Source organism: Vigna unguiculata, chromosome 10 (genome assembly GCF_037176805.1).
Source record: "Vigna unguiculata cultivar grain cowpea cultivar isolate G323 ecotype 2 chromosome 10, ASM3717680v1, whole genome shotgun sequence".
Lineage (NCBI taxonomy): Eukaryota > Viridiplantae > Streptophyta > Magnoliopsida > Fabales > Fabaceae > Vigna > Vigna unguiculata.
The window spans coordinates 7462678-7482376 of NC_140801.1; the positions used below are offsets into that span (position 1 = coordinate 7462678).

At 31.9% G+C, this 19699-nt stretch overlaps 1 protein-coding gene and 1 pseudogene across 2 annotated transcripts; one reads left to right on the plus strand and one right to left on the minus strand.

The window, feature by feature from the left end:
* Positions 1 to 2130: 2130 nt before the first annotated feature.
* LOC114166630 (transcription factor HY5-like) lies at positions 2131 to 7598 on the plus strand. 2 transcript variants are annotated; one of them, XM_028051383.2, is made up of 4 exons: positions 2131 to 2506; positions 2731 to 2920; positions 7056 to 7212; positions 7322 to 7598. In XM_028051383.2, exons 1-4 carry the CDS (start codon positions 2323 to 2325, stop codon positions 7391 to 7393), a joined length of 603 nt encoding a protein of 200 aa, XP_027907184.1. In that variant the 5' UTR covers positions 2131 to 2322; the 3' UTR covers positions 7394 to 7598. The 2 variants fall into 2 exon arrangements, with proteins under 2 accessions (XP_027907184.1, XP_027907183.1); XM_028051382.2 differs by having other exon boundaries at positions 2170 to 2506; positions 2728 to 2920.
* A 7949-nt stretch (positions 7599 to 15547) lies between these two features.
* Positions 15548 to 17475, minus strand: LOC146882076 (uncharacterized; annotated as a pseudogene).
* Positions 17476 to 19699: the final 2224 nt, after the last annotated feature.

A 19699-nucleotide genomic window follows, 5' to 3' on the forward strand; every position in this document is an offset into this window, starting at 1 on the left:
AGAAAATATTTATACGATTAAATATACTTTTAACGTTTAATTTTATGTATACATATAAAAGATTTTAAAATTAAAAGAAATTAAAAAATTAAAAAAATTAAAGAAAGTGACAAACCAACCCATCATCCCTGTGATAGACAAGTTACAACTGCTAGCTCGTTATGATTACAAACTAGCCCGTTTTAACACACCTAATAGTTAAAATACAAACACATTTTTATTATTTTCAAAACACCCGAAATCTTCTAAAGTATTTTCTTAAATACACTCAACCTTTAAACTAAACTGCCTCGTGAATTTCGAAAACAAACCACATCATAAACTTGAGTTACTCAAAATTAATAGTGAATTTGCACACCAAATGCGAACCTTAATTAATTTGGTACATGTTTTGGTATGAGTAGTCTTTGTTTTGTGACTTGTATCAAATTATTTCTAAGCAATCATATTGCATGCATTAGTTAGTACAATAACTTGGTAGCCAACCAAGTTGAACGCACATTATTACTAGTCTATTACGTAATTTGTATAATATGGTTTAAAGATTTTATCATTTTTCTCTATGGATTTGTTTCATACAATATCTTATTAACAATCAAGGTATTCATAGCTCATCTAATTTTTAACACTGCAAAAACTCTTATGAGACCACGATATCAATCCTATGTCTTAAAAGATATCTTACCATTCTGAGCTCATTAATAAGACTCTAGTGTTCATGGCTTTTTAAGTCTTTTAACAACAATGTTAATTAAAAAATAACATATATATGATGATAAAAAATTGAGGTTTCTATGCTTATTCTAGAATATTAATTATAATAAATTTGTTTACGTTAACTGATTTAAAATTATATATTCTTTTTTAAAAATATTTTGTTACTTTTCATTTACTTTTTTCTTTCTACACAATTCAAAACAACTTTTTATGTTGATTCAATCAACATAAAAAAAATTATCTCATCTTATAAAAAATGAAAATTATCATAATAAGTCATAATTGAATATTACTTTTAAAACTGTCTGCATCTCGTTTTTTTTTTTGTATTTTGGGGTCGATTTTAAGTCAATTTTGTAAAAATGGGTTCGTTGAATTTTTTTTTGCAAAATAGGGTCAAGCCGTCAGGATGGAGGACGACATCAAAGGTAAAGTCATGTTCCATCCAACCGATTTTTTCTTTTTTTTTTTTCAAAATATAAAGTCGTGCTTTGAGAGACCGGTTTTCTTTTATATGAAAAGTGAAGTCGTCCTCGTACATGACGACTTCACTTTTCAATTTTTTGTTTAAACGTTGAAGTTTTATATCTTTTTTATGTCTTGACTCAAGCTTACATTCAGTGGTGATAAATCATATTGACTACTTTTGAAAATTTCCAGTATCAGAAAACTTTTCTTCTGTTCCTTATCCTCTGTATCCTTCCGATAAACTTAGCTCAACCACTTTCCTTCACCATATCCGACTTTAACGAGACTGAAAGTACAAACATAATTGAATATGCAGGCGTCTCATGATAGAAAATGAAGCTACAGTTCTCAACCCACTTTTCATATTTAAAATAAAATAACAAATATAATCTCTGCAAAGAATGTAAAAAAATATTCAACTTAAAAAAAAAAAACGAAAAGTGAAGTCGTCATGTACGAGGACGACTTCACTTTTTATATAAAAAAAACCGGTCTCTCAAAGCACGATTTTACTTTTTGAAAAAAAAAAATAAAAACCGGTTGAGTGGAGGACGACTTCACCTTTGATGTCACACTCTGACGACTTAACCCTATTTTACGAAAAAAAATTTAACCAACCTTTTTTACAAAATTGACTTAAAATCGACCTTAAAATAAAAAAATGTCCCGCATCTCCCTGTTAAGACGGGAAATGAAAATTATTGTAATAATAAGTGGTGATTAAATATTATTTTTAAAACCGTGATTGTTATTCATAAAAATATTACCTGGTCGAGCATAATTTGTCTAGTGAAAGATATTTATAGTATCGTTCCAAACGTTTTATTTTTTTCTTTAATAGAGCACCTTAGAATCGTGTAAGAAGCATGCAGAGGTGGAAACAGTGGACCACAGAATTAGAAACAGAGCATTTGTAATTTTTGCGAGTTGGGAAAAGAGGATGTAACGAAAGGTTTGGTTGTGTGTCCATCAACGTGTTCATTTGTGAACCAAACTTTTTGGCCCCATCCCATCTCTGTTTCATCGTCAATGGTTTAGGATCAGATGGTTCCATCCAACACTTAAACACATGGCCCCATTCTAGTACTACACACAAACACTTTTTCCCTCTCCCAACAAAAATCACACTGAAGAAACATGGCTCTTCCAAGACCAAGTAGTGAAGAAAAAACCCTTTCTCACCTTAAAGAAGGAGGAGCAGCATCATCATCATCAGCACCAACACCACCACCACCACCACCACCACCTTCATCATCTTCTTCATGGAATAGGCTTCACACTTTCCCTCCTTTGAATCTTCACAACAAGACTAGCAAAATTGGTAGGTTACACATTCTTCTTTCTTTCTCACACTAATTATTCTCCTTCTCATTTATTCATATATGTTTCTCCAAAAACTGCTTTAAGAGAGAGAAAAAAAGGTTGTTTATAAATTAAAATTTGTTGGTGTATAAAATTGAGTTATTTTGCGTGATTAAAAAGAGAAAGTTTTGACTTTTGATGCGCATGGTGACCTAATTTGTGGAGTATTGAGTGATACAGAAGACAGTGATGAAGATATGTTCACAGTTCCAGATGTGGAAACCACAGCCATTAATGTTCATTCTGCAGTAGCTCTACCAAACAGTAACCTTAACCAACGTAATTTGACAGAACCTCAGTTTCAAACTGCTTTTCCTGGGAAGCGTCGCAGAGGAAGAAACCCTGCGGATAAGGAACATCGACGTCTCAAGAGGTATAAGTACACACATTATATCGCACATTCACATCTTTGGAATAATTTCTTTTCATAAATGATTTTTATCCGATATTTCAACTTTATTACTCGTATAACCAAATTATAATACATTAATTGTATAAATAAATAAAAAATCTTATTCTATATATCACTTTTATAAAATTTAGTTAGTTATAATTAGTATGGAAAATTATTTTTTAAAACTAAATTTTAAATTTTGATAACTTATTCCTATTAAAGTGTCTAAATAATTTTAAAATATAGAGAAATGAAAAAATATAAAATTGAAAAATTAATGACAAGACGTTACTTAGATCGTAAAAAAATATGGTCAAAATATTATTCTCTATTTAGTATTTAGTATATGATGTTTTAATAATTTTTTTTACTGGTTTTTGATTATTGTTAAATTTTTTAATTTTATTTTAACTTTTACTATTAAGTGACATTGGTTACGTGACAATTTGTTCATTAAGTAATATATTATTTATTAAGTATGCTTAACATTTTTTTGGGTGTTTGGTACCCTCACACATTTTCATTTATTTTTTCTCAATTTTTAATATTTTTTGTCATATTTTGGTCTTAAAATTTTTTACTTTGGCTATGGTCTTTTTATATGTCAAGTGATAAGTTGTCCATTTAAGTGATGAGTTTAAGTAATTGTGATTGAGTAGAATTAATTCATTTATTTTCTTAATTATTTTATTTAAAAGAAGAAAAAAATAATCAATGTGAACCAAAGTTTGTTGTTTTCCTTTAAGTAGGTTTGCATATTTTCTTTTTCTTTCAGCATTATTTGACTATAAAGGTCAAAGAGGATTACAAATCTAAGAAAAAACCCTATACCTTTATAGATTTTTATCCTCTTTGATTTAGCTATTGAAAAAAGAAGAAGATCAAACTAAATATGAAATGCAAATTTTAATGAAGTTCCCTCACATTAATAATTTTTTTTTCCTTCAAACAAAATAATTTTAAAAAAATTTACTTGTCATCGTGCTAACATGATTACTTAACAAACAACTTATCACTTAAAAGATGCTATCAATAGGAACTAAAGTAAAAGGATAATGATATTCCAACAAAATTTTTTGACAAGGATTTGACACAGCTGACGTGGCAGGGATTTTTTTAATTTTTAAAAACTGAAAAAGGTTGGTCGCACGTGCAGCCGAGAGAGAAAGAAACTTAAGAGAAAAAGGGGGGGAAGTCAGGCGCGCTTCGTTGTGCAGTTTGAGAGTGAGGAGAGAGAAGGTCGAAAGTGAGGCGGTGGTGTTGTTGGTGCAGTGGGTATAGGGTTTCCGGCAACCATTTCGCCGGTGAGAAACTGAACTTTAGAGAGAGAAAGTTAAGAGAAAAAGGGGGGAGGGGGGGGGAAGTGAGGAGGCGGCCGGAGTTCTTGGTTAACCAATGAAATAGGAATAACGGTTCAGCAAATTTTTTTTTCGTTCTTGTCCACGTCCTGCACTTCTGTTCAGAAAACTCTGCTTGAACTCCCCAGGTACAACTTCCTTGCTCCCCACATAAGCGTCTGGTGTTATTGAAATTGTGTGGTCATATTAAATCCACCCAGTTGCGGTCATTGAATTTTGATTGGTGTATTAGACGTGGTGAGTGCGCACGAACATTGTTAAAGGTCGAAAGAGATTACTTAAGAATAATTTATGTCGAATGTTGAAGCAGTGTTAAAAAAGTTAAACTGTACTCCCCACTTACCCACGGCCAACTCCCCGCTTTTGTACCAGGCATAAATTGTGTGGGTCTATTATATGAAATAAATTAATTTCAAAAAGGGTAACGCTGAAGTGACGCAAAGGAATTTATTTGTTAACCAATGAAATAGGAATAACGGTTGAACAAATTTTTTTTCCGTTCTTGTCCACGTCCTGCACTTCTGTTCAGAAAACTCTGCTTGAACTCCCCAGGTACAGCTTCCTTGCTCCCCACATAGGCGTCTGGTGTTATTGAAATTGTGTGGTCATATTAAATCCACCCAGTTGCGGTCATTGAATTTTGATTGGTGTATTAGGCGTGGTGAGTGCGCACGAACATTGTTAAAGGTCGAAAGAGATTACTTAAGAATAATTTAGGTCGAATGTTGAAGCAGTGTTAAAAAAGTTATACTGTACTCCCCACTTACCCACGGCCAACTCCCCGCTTTTGTACCAGGCATAAATTGTGTGGGTCTATTATATGAAATAAATTAATTTCAAAAAAGGTAACGCTGTGACGCAAAGGAATTTATTTGTTAACCAATGAAATAGGTATAACGGTTGAACAAATTTTTTTTCCGTTCTTGTCCACGTCCTGCACTTCTGTTCAGAAAACTCTGCTTGAACTCCCCAGGTACAACTTCCTTGCTCCCCACATAGGCGTCTGGTGTTATTGAAATTGTGTGGTCATATTAAAGAACTCCGGCCGCCTCCTCACTTCCCCCCCCCCTTTTCTCTTAACTTTCTCTCTCTAAAGTTCAGTTTCTCACCGGCGAAATGGTTGCCGGAAACCCTATACCCACTGCACCAACAACACCACCGCCTCACTTTCGACCTTCTCTCTCCTCACTCTCAAACTGCACAACGAAGCGCGCCTGACTTCCCCCCCTTTTTCTCTTAAGTTTCTTTCTCTCTCGGCTGCACGTGCGACCAACCTTTTTAAAAATTAAAAAAACCCCTGCCACGTCAGCTGTGTCAAATTCTTGTCAAAAAATTTTGTTGGAATATCATTATCCAAAGTAAAAATATAACTTTTAAGGAACCAAAATGGAAAAAGTTATCAAATACCAAAGTTAATTTATGTACCACAAGTAAAAAAAATTACATGTTAATCTGGTTTAATTACTGATATGGAAATATCGAACAAGTTATTTCTTAACATATATTATAGTAAAATAATTTTTTTATCCATACAAAATTTACAATTTTATGAAGAATAAAAAGTTATAGTGTTTTTAAGTAGAGAATTTTTCAGAAGTTTTGAAAGTTCTCATAGTTTTTTTTATAGCCAAACTAATTTATGGTTTAATGTATCGTCAAATCATTATTTAAGATACTGATCTTAGCAAACTATAAATCGATTTGACCTGATTGGAGAAAATTATCGCTTTATAATAAAAAAAGTTAGGGTTAAATATGTTTTTTTGCCCCTTAATTTTCAATGAATTTTGGAATTAGTCTATTTCGAAATTTTGGATCAATTTAGTTCTTCATCTTTCAAAATACGTGGATTTAGTCTTTTTAATCAAATCTTGTTAAATTTATTTGACATTTCAAGCGCATTTCATAATAGTATTTGACTTAACATTAAAGAAAAAATGTGTCAAAAAGTATAAACAACTCAAATACAATCGTGAAATGCATACGAAACATCAAATAAACCTAACAAAATTTGATTAAAATGACTAAATCTACGTATTTCGAAAGATGAATAACTAAATTGGTCCAAAGTTTCAAAATGAACTAATTTCAAAATTCATTTAAAGTTAAGGGATAAAAATATATTTAACCCAAAAAGTTATACCTTACCTTATCTTTTACTTTTATTTTCTTATTACAATTATTTTATAACTTATTAGGACAAAATTTAATCTTCTTTGTGATATTAATTTATAGCATATATGACTATCGTTAGTCTCACGGATTTTCACACATGCCAAAAATTGAATTCTAGTGATTAAATATTACTTGTTTGAGGGATACCCAACAATGCACACATATATTTACGTGGTCACACCTTTGTTTGTAGTACATGCACTTTCTCTAACCAAATTTTTTAATGTGAAAACTTTTTGTAATGTTTTTAGATAAATGTTGGGATTTTTGGATAAACAAGAAATATAGAGAGATATTAAACATGTTATATGATTGTTATTTTATTTCATTCATGTATTTAGTACATAGACATAATATTAAATACTTATAGTATTTTAATCTTGATTTGTTAAATTTAAATAATAATTAAATATATTTATAGGAAAAACATTTCTAAAACTGAAAATATTTCTAAAAAAGATAATTTAAATGAAAAAAAAACAGAATTTTTTTTCTCTAAAAGCTAATTTAAATAAAAAAAAATATAAAGTATAAATTTATCACAAGCTATATATACATTACCTTTATATGTTTGCAAATAGGTTGTTGCGAAATAGGGTTTCTGCTCAACAAGCCCGAGAAAGAAAGAAGGTTTATGTGAATGATTTGGAAGCAAGAGCCAAAGAGTTGCAAGATAAAAATGCTATCTTAGAAGAACGTATCTCTACTTTGATCAATGAGAACACCATGCTTAGGAAGGTAAAACATTTCACTGCAAATTATTTTATAAGTTTTATGCGAATATCCTAAGTATTGCATTTTAATTTTCATGTACTATAGTGTATTATTAATCATGATTCACCAACAGGTTCTTATGAATGCGAGGCCAAAAGTTGATGATAGCAATGAACAAAAGCAAGAGCAGTTAAGTAAGAGCTAACAAGGTTAAACCTTCAAAAAAAAAATATTTGTAATTTATTCTATAATGTAAAAATTTACAAATGTATGATTACTTTCTTTCTTTTATACTTTCCTCTAAGACCTTCTCCACCTCCACAAGTTCAAGGTTTTTTGTTCGGCACTCTTTGATGTAGTGAAGTTGGAAAAGATTCAAAATGAATGCTTATTGTATAGTATAGTTTCAATGTGTCTTCAGAAAATATTTAGTCACTGCAAATTGAATTTAAAATTTATTAGATTTCAATGTTTATAGATATGATACTCTAATGAGTTATAAATTATAGACTACTTCTATGAATCGAAAACTAAATAAAGGAAATCTAAAAATCAAGACTATTCGTTCTAATTATATAATATTTTGTATATCTAAAATTAACGACAAACATATAATTTAACTGATAAAATATCTTCATCCAAACCGTTATTAGGCTATTGTTGATTGGGTCTTTATTACCCTTAAACATATTTTCTAATATAAGTTATTTATTGGATACGATGATGTTTTCAAAATGAACTTTGTGTATTAGTACGAGTCTTCCTCAGAGTGAGACTCTTTATAATGCGTATATAACAATATTCAAGATTGCATTGATTTATAAAAATATGTCCTAAACTCATTAAAATTTGAAAATGAAGAATGTAATATGAAGAAATCGTTAATTCAGATAAGTCTTATATATGTCAATCAGAAGGGGTGGTGAATTGGTATTTCAAGATTGTTTGTATTTTGAATAATTCTTGAAATACTTTTTAATTTTTATCAGATTCGTTAATCAATCAACTTTTGCAATTATAATGGATTACTTTCAATAATTAAGAATCACATGAAAGATAAAGAGAAAGAGAGAAGGCCACAATTTTTATACTGGTTTGATTCAAGATGAATCTATATCCAATTTCTTCTAAACAATATAAACTTAGAAGATTTTCACTAAATCAATAGAGTTTCAAGATCACCTAAATAATTCTAGACTCTAATGACACAAAGAACTTGATTCATTAATCAAGAACTCTCCCTAGATGCAATGCTTTACGCAATTGAACCTAGACATCCACCTACACAGTGAATAATGATGTAAAGAAATGTAATTCAAAAGAAGAGGAACGAGTACACCTATTGTTGTGCAGAAATGACAATTGGTCCATAATGCCAAGCTTGATCTCCCAAGATTAACTCCATCCTTAATCTTTTTGAACACTCAGTAGAGTTCTCTAAAAAACTTAAGAATTCTCTTTTCTCAATCTCTCAAATCAGGTTTTTAATTATGTGTTTCCTGTTTTTGAAAATGAATTTGTGATTTGTTTAAAAAAGGGAATTCTACTAGTGAGATTAATGGATTAGGAATTTTACCTAATCGATTATCGTGGCTGAATTTGATTGGAGTAGCTTTTGTGAATTTCGATAATCAATTAGATAAGTTGCTAATCCATTAAGGAATTTTATAACACTTATATTTATGCAATTCATGATTAGATAGGTTGATCTAAGTAGTTCTAGGCTTGACTTACATTGATCCTAAGCATGCACTATCTACTCAAATAAAAGATTAAACTTATTACTAGTAGTGATGCTTTGGACATCATCAAAACTTCATTTGAGTGTGTAAGCTCCTTTCAACAGAAATACAATTTTAGTCTTACATTTTCATTTTGCAAATTGAATTTAAAACCTTTTAAAATTTCAATAGCACGAAGAGATGCATAAATGTGCATAGTATTTTTTGTATAAATAGCTTGTTACATAATGACTAATCGTGAAAGCTGTATAGAGTTTGTTAGCTTTCGTCTACCTTTTGTGTCTCTCTCAATTTACTCTAGGGATGACAACATAGGTTGGGCCATGCGGACGACCCGTAGACATGCAAGAAAAAGTGTAAGGAAAGTTGAGTATTTTGGCCAGTTGGCTCGCATAGGCCTATCCCGCATAACGATAGTCTGACTAACATTTTTCCCGCATAGCCCGCATTAACTTACATTTCTAAAATCTAGCAACACTAGCACAACATGTCGTGCTTGTTTCTTTTAAGTAACTTGCTCATTCATATTTCTTCTCTAGTCCATCCAAAAGTAGTTCCCTCATTCGCATTTCTTCTCTTATTTTAGTCTAGTTCAAAGTCATTTTTATTTTCAATAGGCTTATACATACAAATTATAAAATATATAAGTATAAATATTACTTATTTTAAGAAAATGGCTTATAGAAATTATTATTTTTACTGATTTAATTAAGTAAAAATAAAGTTATTAAAATCTTATGTGGATTGCGGACTGGCCTGCAAACCCGTGGCCCAAATATTATGCGAGGTGGACTAGAGAAATTAGCCCACATTTCTTATGCGGGGCGTGCCAAAACGGGGCGGGTCGACCCGTATTGTCATCCTTAATTTACTTCTCCAATGCTCTTTCTCTTTTATTTTTATATTTTACACACTTTTTTATATAAAAATAAAATGGTTGTTTCCATCTAATAGTGGTGCTCCAAAACTAGAAGTTTTGGTGCTCCAAAACTAGAAGTTTTTTCTTATCTTTGATACAAAGACACATGACCCTGTGATGTTCACTCAATTATCGTCTAACCTCACCAAGTTTCTTTTCCCAACATCACAACCACTAGTCACTTAAGAGAAGACCAAATTTAAGCATTAGACGAGTCTAAGGCTTAGAGGAGTCAAGATGTTATAAATGAGTCTAACGATAGGAATTATCAGGTAGATTGAATTAAACTACCGAAGTGTCAAGACAACCTAATTCACTGTTGCATTAGATGACTAAGGTGTTATACAACTAAGGCATTAAATGACTAAGAGATAGACGATCCAAGACAACTTAAGTCATTAGACAATTTAAGTGTCATGACCTAAGTGTTAGTCGACCAATGTATTAGTCAACCCAAAGCAACTAAAGTCATTAGATAACCTAAGTGTTAGGCAACCTTTAATACTAAAACCTTTATAGTATGCTTTAATTGTTTGAAACAAGTTGTTGATCTTTTATTAATCATGTGAATTATGTTGATCCAAGTGCTTGAAATAGAGATTTGAATAATATGAATTACAACGAATACTATCATTTTGGAAGGAGAAAGTTTTGAATCAAATGTTTGAGTGAAATTAATATTAAGAAATATCTGATGAATGAATAAAAGATATTACTGCTCTAACAATTCAAATGTAGAATCAAGTTGCACAAAGTTTCCATAACATGACAATTTGTGAATGTTGAAGTAAGCAAAATTCAAAAAGTTTGTGCTCAATGACAAAAGGAAAGAAAATTTCTTAAAAAGCATAAACTAATTTAGAATTAAAGTCTTGAAGAATGATGTTTCAGATTCAAATAGAAGAATCAAGTCTAAGAATTGACCAAGTCATTCCATATCAAGAAGATTGCAATGAAGAGATGTTATTCAAAGTCTTAACGACTAGCTGAAGAAATATCTATATAATGAAGGTTGAGCCATACAAGAAGAATATGAACAAGAGAAAAGAGAAAGAATAAAGTGTAGTAAATTTGTCATATCTACAGTGTCTTAGAGAAATTGGGTTGAGAGCTTGAATGTTATAATATCCTTCATTACGTGAAATTGTAACCTGTGACCTTTGTTGTACACTCTTGCTGAGTGAGTGCCCTTTACTTATTGTTGTAATTGATAGTTTTTTTTTATCTCAAGGGGAGATTGAGAAGGATACATAGAGAAGTTAATGCTTTGTGTAGTGTTACGAGATTGATAAGTATACTAAATCACACAAGTAATAAAGTAGAAAGTCCAAGTATCGTTTCCCAAGAGACTAATGTAGTTTAAGAAAATTTATGTTTATTTACTAATAAAGGTTAAGAATTTTCAAATAAGGAAATATTTTGATGAATAAAATATAAGTCTAAGGCTAAGAAAGCAATAAAATTCACACAATAAAAACAATTAATTTAATTTGAGAAAATATATGATAAAAGCTTCACTGGGATTGAGTTTGATGATTCAATTCAAAGCAAAATCACCAAACAATATACTTCTAATTTCAACTCTAGCTTTTACACCTCTTGTAACAAGCCCTATTTTCTTACTGACAAGTCTAAACTTGAATAATAAAAACTCTTTTTCTAACAATTGTTATATAAGTTTGCATTAGTGATAAATTTTTATATAAGTTTGCATTACACCAACATACTTTTCTGCCAGCTTAGCTTTGTTGTGCACATTCCCATAAGTTATATGTATTTATTTAGAAGGCCCCCTCAAAATCTTTGCATTTGAACTAATGGTTGAAAATATGTTAAAATAAACAATTAATTATTTACTTATTTGACGTGCATAAGACTAATTAAGGCATCCAGAGATAATTATCTCTCCCTTTATAACCAAGAAGAATTAAGGCTATGTTCCTTTACCAAGATGGATTTTGGGGAGGGTGTGAAGATGAATTTGTGTGGATTTGAGGAGATAGAAATATGTGTTTTGTTAAGTAGATTTAGAGGGTAAAGTGAGTGGATTTGAAGATGAATTTTGTGAAAGTAAGTGAGAGATTTGATTGATGTGATAAATAAAAACATTGTGAAAATAGATAGAATTTCAAAGTTACCATAATACCCTTAATGGAAAAATGGAATGATTTTGTAATTTGATGTTATAAAAATAATTAAAATTAAATAATACAAATTTAAAAAAATTAAAAAATTAAATAAAATGTTAAAATAAATAAATATGATTTTGTATGAATGAGACATTTTTTTTAAAATTAAAATTAAAATTTGTACTTAATTTGTTAGTTAAGAAGTTCAAAGTATATTGGCATCTGCAAATATTTTGCTTTTCTAAATTAGTGAAAAAGTGTTTCCCAAATTGTAATAAAAATAGAATTTTTTTTCACAATGTGAAGAAATTACGATATCATAAAACATACATGAAAACAGTTAAAATAATCACCACGCACACATACAACACTGGTTACGTAACTGGTGTCACTCTCTCATAACACTAGCACTGGTTACATAATCGGTGCCACACACACATCACTACACCAGTTATGTAACCGGTGCGTAAACACTCACAAACAAACATATCACCGGTTATGTAACCGATGCTCTCACTCTCACACTACCCACTCTTCCCACACCCCACACCGGTTCACTCACTCACTCACTCACACACACACACACACACACACACACACACACACACACACACCCAAACATCTTCCACTCTTCACACATAGTGGTTCACTCACACACACACACAACCAAACATATTACTTCATGTTCCTTAACCTTCACCATCCATAACACCACCACTGCACTCACCTTCGAACTAGAACGAGAGACAAGCATGGGGAATGTCCAACTTCAAAGCCTTCCACGAACATTCACAATGACACACACACACACACACACACACACACAAACCTTCCTATTTAATGGGAAACTTCAAACCCAATCAACCCAAGGAAATTCAAATGTGGAATCTTGAATATCTGTGTTTCAGGAATCTTCAGGTGCATCGATCATGAATCTTGGCAGCACAAGGAAAAGGGAAAAGTAGCCAGGAAAAGGAAAAGCAGCTGGGAAATCCACACTCACGTGATTGCAAAAAATTATCCACGTGCAGGGTTATATTGGTAAATTGTCCCATATCACTTTCAAATTCTCGCTTTTTATTAAAGATGAGATAACGATGTCATCCCGCAAATCCACGCTTCCATTTCTTTGCACATCAACTGAAAAGAACATGCGATTTGTCCACAAATCCACCGCTTTAAATAACTGCAAACAATGTTATCAGTCCTAGTGAACACCGTGTAAATGATCTTTCGATTTTTTATTGTTAATTGAAACACGTTAAAATGTCTCTTATTACAAATTAAAATGGCAATTGTTTTTTTTTACATAAGTTTTCTATAGTTGATTTACATGATAATATCTGTGGACATACACGGGCTATAATGTACTCTCATGTCATGTAGCTTGTTATTCCTATACTGTAGAAGAAACTCTCTTTGGTGAAAATAAGACACCGTCTTCATATATTATTATTCATCTTTCTATTTCATTAATGTTTTAAACATTGGTAATTAACTTTAACCATGAACATAATATAGTATTAGCACTTGAATAGAATATGGTTTGAAAAATATTTTATAAAAACAAATTATATTACAAATGTTAAGTTTTCTATCATTAAAAAAAATATGTTTACGAAAACACTTACATTAAATTAATATGTGCAATAAATAACAAAAATCAAACCATGAATGAGTTAATTAAAAAGCCTTCGCTTAGATGGGAGATTAAAATAAAAGTTCTGAATAATATATGATGAAATTAATGAGAATATTTTACAAAAGCATTTAATACCTTGTTGATGTTACTGTTTTTAGACTGCTAAAAACACTTATATTAATTTGCAGTATAAATAACAAAAATCAAAGTATAAACTAGTTAATAAAAAAACAACGATTGTTTAGATGAGATTGAATTCGGAAAAAAAATCTAAAAAATATATTATGACATTAATGAGAATAGATTTTAACCAGAGCAATTAATAACCTCGTGGACGTTATTCTTCCTAGTTAAGTTAAATGCATGTTTGCTTAAAATTATTTTTTAATGATCGCTTTAATAGCTATTAATGAATTAATGAATATAATGGCCGTGTTAAATAAATATGTAAAAAGAGAAGCACAAACACAAAAAACTTGAGCCAAGGCTGAGCGAATAATATATAACAATAAAGTTTAATTAGTAGGATGATACCCATTTTTATTTAGATGTGTCAATATGGTACCTGCTTTTAAAAATATGTCAATTGAGTCCCAACTTTTGAAAAGATGTCTCAATTAGGTCCTTTTCAGCAAAAAATTATTAACACTGTTAATGGTATTGATATTTAAAATTACTTACAAAATTAAGTATTGATATTTATATTAAAATTTAGTAGTAAAAGTCATGAATTAAGTTAACGACTTTAGTAATTTTTATCTGAAAGGGAACTGATTAAGACACTTTTTCAAAAGTTGGGACTAAATTGACACATTTTTAAAAGCGGGTACCAAACTAACACATCTAAACGAAAGTTGGTACCATCCGACTTATTAAACGTAACAATAAAGAAACAACACGTGACAAGTTTCAGAGTGTCTCAAACTACATTGCTCCTTCTCTTTGGGGACTTACTATTCCATTTTGTCCCACAAACAATAACTTTTATATTAATATGGAAAACCCTCATACACAATAAATAATAAAACATTACAAGAGATTATTTTTTAAATAAAGTATATATGTTTTTCCTACCACGGTCTCTCACAAAATGAAAGAGGAAGGAATATTTAAATTATTGGTCCCATGGTGGGCATTAATGTTCCCATCCCAAATTCGTCGAGTGACATCGTTAGAGTCAATCATCATATATCCGAGGTATTGTCCACTTTGGAGCATCGAATTCCATCACGATTTTATCCTTATAAGGTGTCTTAGAAGGTGGAAAGATGAAGAAGTATTTAAATCGTCTTTGGCCTCGACTCTTGATAGTCTCCTCCTCAAGCTAGGTTGGGCCAAAGCTTGAAATGGTGACTATGGTGGATGGTGGATTCGTGGAAGCTTGGTGTTGAGAGAAAATGACTCTCAGTTTTAGTGATTTAATGGTGGGATGAAGGTTGTTTGTGGAGCTCTAAGAGAGGTTAGGCCAACACTAGAGAAAAGGGTGCTAGAGGAACTTCTTGGGATGGGGGAGACACCTCTATTTATAGAGTAAGGTGTCTCCAAAATGGTCCAAACCCTAAAATGCTAATATGCACCAAAATCCTAAAAATGCTATCTTGGTGAAGGAGAGCTTGACATGTGACAATTCTCACTCTCACAAAATGAACCACTTATGAGTTGCCATGTATAAAGCTACTTTATGAAAAGCCTCTCCAATAGGACAATGACACATGACCACTACCTATGTAAGAGAATTTTCCATTAAGGGCTTTGTCCTCAAATCTTTAAATTGTTAAGTTCTCATCTTTCCTTCTCTTGGAGATGTTTGGCTTTCTTTCCACCGAGATCAAATATCCTTCTACAAAAAATAAGAGACAAGGTAAGTTTAATAATCATCCAAAGCATGTAGCTCCCAAAGATTATGCACCTTGGATCAAATGAATGATCAATGAGCCTTTCTCTTTAAACTTTTATGTGCCTTGTATGGAATCCATGTGTTTTTGGAGTGACTTCCTTTTCCAACACAAGGTCTTATTTGGTCTTGTATTTCCATTCTACTAAAGGAAGGTGGAAAGAAGACCTCTTTTGAATCTTTACACAAGCCTTTGGCCCTTAACATGAACACTCTTTTGTTGGGGCACTCTTTGGACTTGTGTGTACTACTTTGACACTAAGAACAATTGATCTCACTCTTATGTGCGCAAGTGTCATTTTTCCCTCTTTTTTCTCATTTGTACTTGGTCCTCTTCCACTTGAGAAGGTGTGAGAGGATGAAGTACATTTTTTCTCTCTTGATGGGTGAAGGTTATCTCATTGGTATGACCATGGTGTGTGGTTTCTCTTTCAAAAAGCCAAGGCCTTCCCAACAAGATGTGACAAGCTTCTATAGGTACTATGTCACATAGCACACTATTTTCAAAATTCCCTATGGAAAATTTAACTTCCACTTGTTGATTAACTACCATGCCTTCATCATCATTAATCCATTAAAGTTTATAAGTGTTAGGATGAGACAAGATAGGAAAAGCTAACTTTTCAACCAACCTTGTGCTACAACAATTGCAACATGAGCCACTATCCACAATGAGAGAGAATGTATTTTCTAGAATTTTACATCTTGTGTGAAAGATGTTCTCTCTTTGGGTTACTTCTTGGTGACTAGGTTGATTGTGGAAAGTTCTTCTTATCATAAGAAGATTCCCATTGTAAGGGTAGACATCCTCACTTTTGTTCTTAATTTCATCTGCACTTTCACTAGAGCTCTCTTCATCTTGACTATTATAGGAATTAACACCCCTTTGGATTATGGTCCTCTTGGAAGGGCATTGGATGAGATATTACCTCTCCCTTGACACTTAAAACACTTAATGTCTCTAGTGTGGGTGTGTGATGATGTTCTTTCCCTTTGTTTCTCTTGGTTTTTCTCTTTCCCTAGGTTCTTAGGGGGTTTTTCTTCTAACACTTCCTTACCTTCCCTTTTGTAGTCTCTCTTGACATATGAGCTTGAGTGGTGATCTTTAAAACTTTTTCTCAAATGTTGTTTCTCCACCTTGATGCAAATTTGTACCAAATCATTTAAGTCTTGGTATGACAACAATTCCACTTTGTCTTTAATGTCAAGATTGAGTCCACTTAAAAATCTAGAAATGGTTGCTTCCTCTCCTTCCCTATAATGTTTACCTTCATCATATAGAGTTCCATCTTTTGCCTATACTCTTCCACACTCATGTTCCTTTGTTGGAGCCTTTGGAGATTGTCCATAATCTCCCTATTATATGTCTTCTTCTTAAGTCACTTTTCAAGTCATTCCAATACTTAACTTGTGGGAAATTGGAGAGTCTTCTTTCTCTCACTAGGGAAGTCTACCAATACATGACATTCCCTTGGAAGCTTAAGGTGGCTAGGGAAACCTTTCTCTCCTCACTCACTTGATGACACTCAAAAAGTTGATTAACTTTCATCTCCCAATCTAAGTATGCCTTTACATTTTCTTTCCCATGGAAATGAGGAAGGTCAACCCTAACTTCTCTAGGCTCTTGTTCATGCTCCCTTCTTGGTTAGAAATCTTACTATCTTCCTCAGTGTGTGAGTTGTGTATTGTGTTGGGAGCTTCTTTTGGAGTTGCTCTTACTTTTGCTTTGTCTCAATTCTTCTTGAACTTTGCCTTGTTTTGCATTAAGTATCCTAAGCTCTTATTCCAAGGTTGTGAGATATTCATCTCTCTCAACTTTGTCTTTTTTCTTTCAAAATGTACTCTTGCTTTTGCCAAATTTTTAATGATTTCAGTTCCTTTGCCAAATGTTGTAAACTAGGCACTTTACTAGAATCACTACCAATTTGGTAAGAGGGAACCTTGGAAGGAGTTTTAGACATCTTAAAGTTTTCAAAAATATGTAATGCAACAAACAAACTTGTATTTCAAATTCTAATTCCTTAAGGGATTTTAAGAAGCAAAATAACTTTGAATTTACTTTTAGGGAAGGGAGGAGAATCAATAAGGATTACTTCAAATCCAAGACTTTCCTTGCCAAAGCTACCTTAAGCTTTCTTACACATAACCTCTAAAAGGGAATTAGGTTTGAAAGCAAGTAGACTCATACTAAACTACAAACAAAAAGAAAGCAATTAAACTAAACTATGCGACCTAATGGTGGAGTTAGAAGACACTTTAGAACCCTCAAACCTCACTAACTAAAAACGAATTTAATAAGAGATTATAGGTTCAAGTTAGAATATGGGATCGAGTACCTATGACTCCCCCAAGACACCTAACTTGGCCATGAATTACAAGTACAAACAAATACAAAATTACAAATCCAAAAATTGCAATACAAGCAAAGATATTGTGTATTCCCATCAAAGTGTTTCACTCATTTTTCTTCTTCTCTCCAACTCAAGCTTTGAGGTCCAAAGAGGTCTCCAATGCCTTCAAGGGCTTCCTCTAGTCTTGGCCAAATCTCAAAAGTTCCTACACCACATTACAATTCCAAAAGCAAGAGTAGAATGCCAAGGATAAAGCAAATAAAGGCTAAAAATGAACAAAACTCTTCAAAAAGAACTTTAGGATGACAAAACTGAGTTAAGAAGGAGACAAACAAGAAAATAAAAGCTAAGAACAAAGGTTAGACACACAAAATAAATACCTAAAGAAAAGCTCTAGAATAGATCACAAAACAAAAAATACTAGAGTAGAAAATGGTGTTTTTTGTCTTTGCAAGCCTTAAGCCAAAGGTGTACTATGGACACTCTTTTGTTTGCATTAAATGCATGAAGCTTGGCTGCTGGAAAGAGCACATATATCAAGTAAAAAATCCCACCAAATCAACATAATAGTGCTTACACGACTTTTAGTGGTAGTGATCCCCTTTTCTACTCTTACTTTTCACTTTTTGTTTTTCCTTTTCTACCTTTTCTTGCTTTTTCATGTACCTAATGTTGTCATTATTTTTGTCTCTTTCTTTTCACTTTTTCCAGCAACAACCCACACCCCACTACCACACCAAATCTAATTTTAAAAACACTTTTGGTAGCTCAAAGGTTCAAGAAGCACAAAATAGAAGAATAACCAACTAGAATCAAAATAGGGCATGAAACTCAAATAAACATAAAGGAAACTTAACTCAAGGAATTTTCCAATGGTTTAATGACAAAAAATGAACTCAAATATTTAAAGAAAAAGCACTCAAAAAGTGATATATGGTGTAGTTTTGAAAACAAAGAAGAACATATATTTTTGTGATTTTTGAAAGCTCAAAACTAGAAGAAAATAACATTAAAAGGACTAAACATGACTCTAAAAAATATAAATGGATTTGAAAGTAAAAATGACCCAACAAACATGAGATGATCAAATGGTAACATGAAAAAAAAAACTCAAAAAACATAAAAGCACACAAAATATGGAAGCCTAAGCACAAAAATCGAATGATTCAAGATGGAGTAGAAAATAGAACCATGACAAACGCTGATGTTGGCAAATACGACCTTTGTTGACTATTTTTCTCATAAGTATCTCCAAAGAACTACAAATGCATTCATTCACTTTTTGTTGTAAACTAGACTCAAAGGGCTTTCTTTTGATATAAAAAACGTAATTTTTGGACCATTGAGCTAGTTGTAGTATTTTTTTAAACTGCCTAGGTTGTTGCCAACACTGTTTTTGTGTGGAAGAGTTTATTTGGAAACAAGACAAGAAAGGAAAACACATGAACACAACATAAAGAATAATAGTAGGACAGGTAAGGACCAACAAACTTAGCTCTTGTAGAACCAAAGCTCTTGATACCAAATGATAGCCTCCTCTTGAAGCTAGGTTGGGCCAAAGCTTGAAATGGTGACTATGGTTGATGGTGAATTCGAAGAAGTTTGGTGTTGAGAGAAAATGGCTATGGGTTTTGGTGATTTAATGGTGGGATGAAAGTTGTTTGTGGAGCTCTAAGAGAGTTTAGGCTAACTCTAGAGAAATGGGTGCTAGAGGGACCTTTTGGAATGTTTAGCAAGTGATTAAGAGAAAAAGTATGACTAAAAAATAATTTTGGCAACATAACCCTATCATTCTCAAAGTGAGAAATACCTAGGGGAGACACCGCTATTTAAA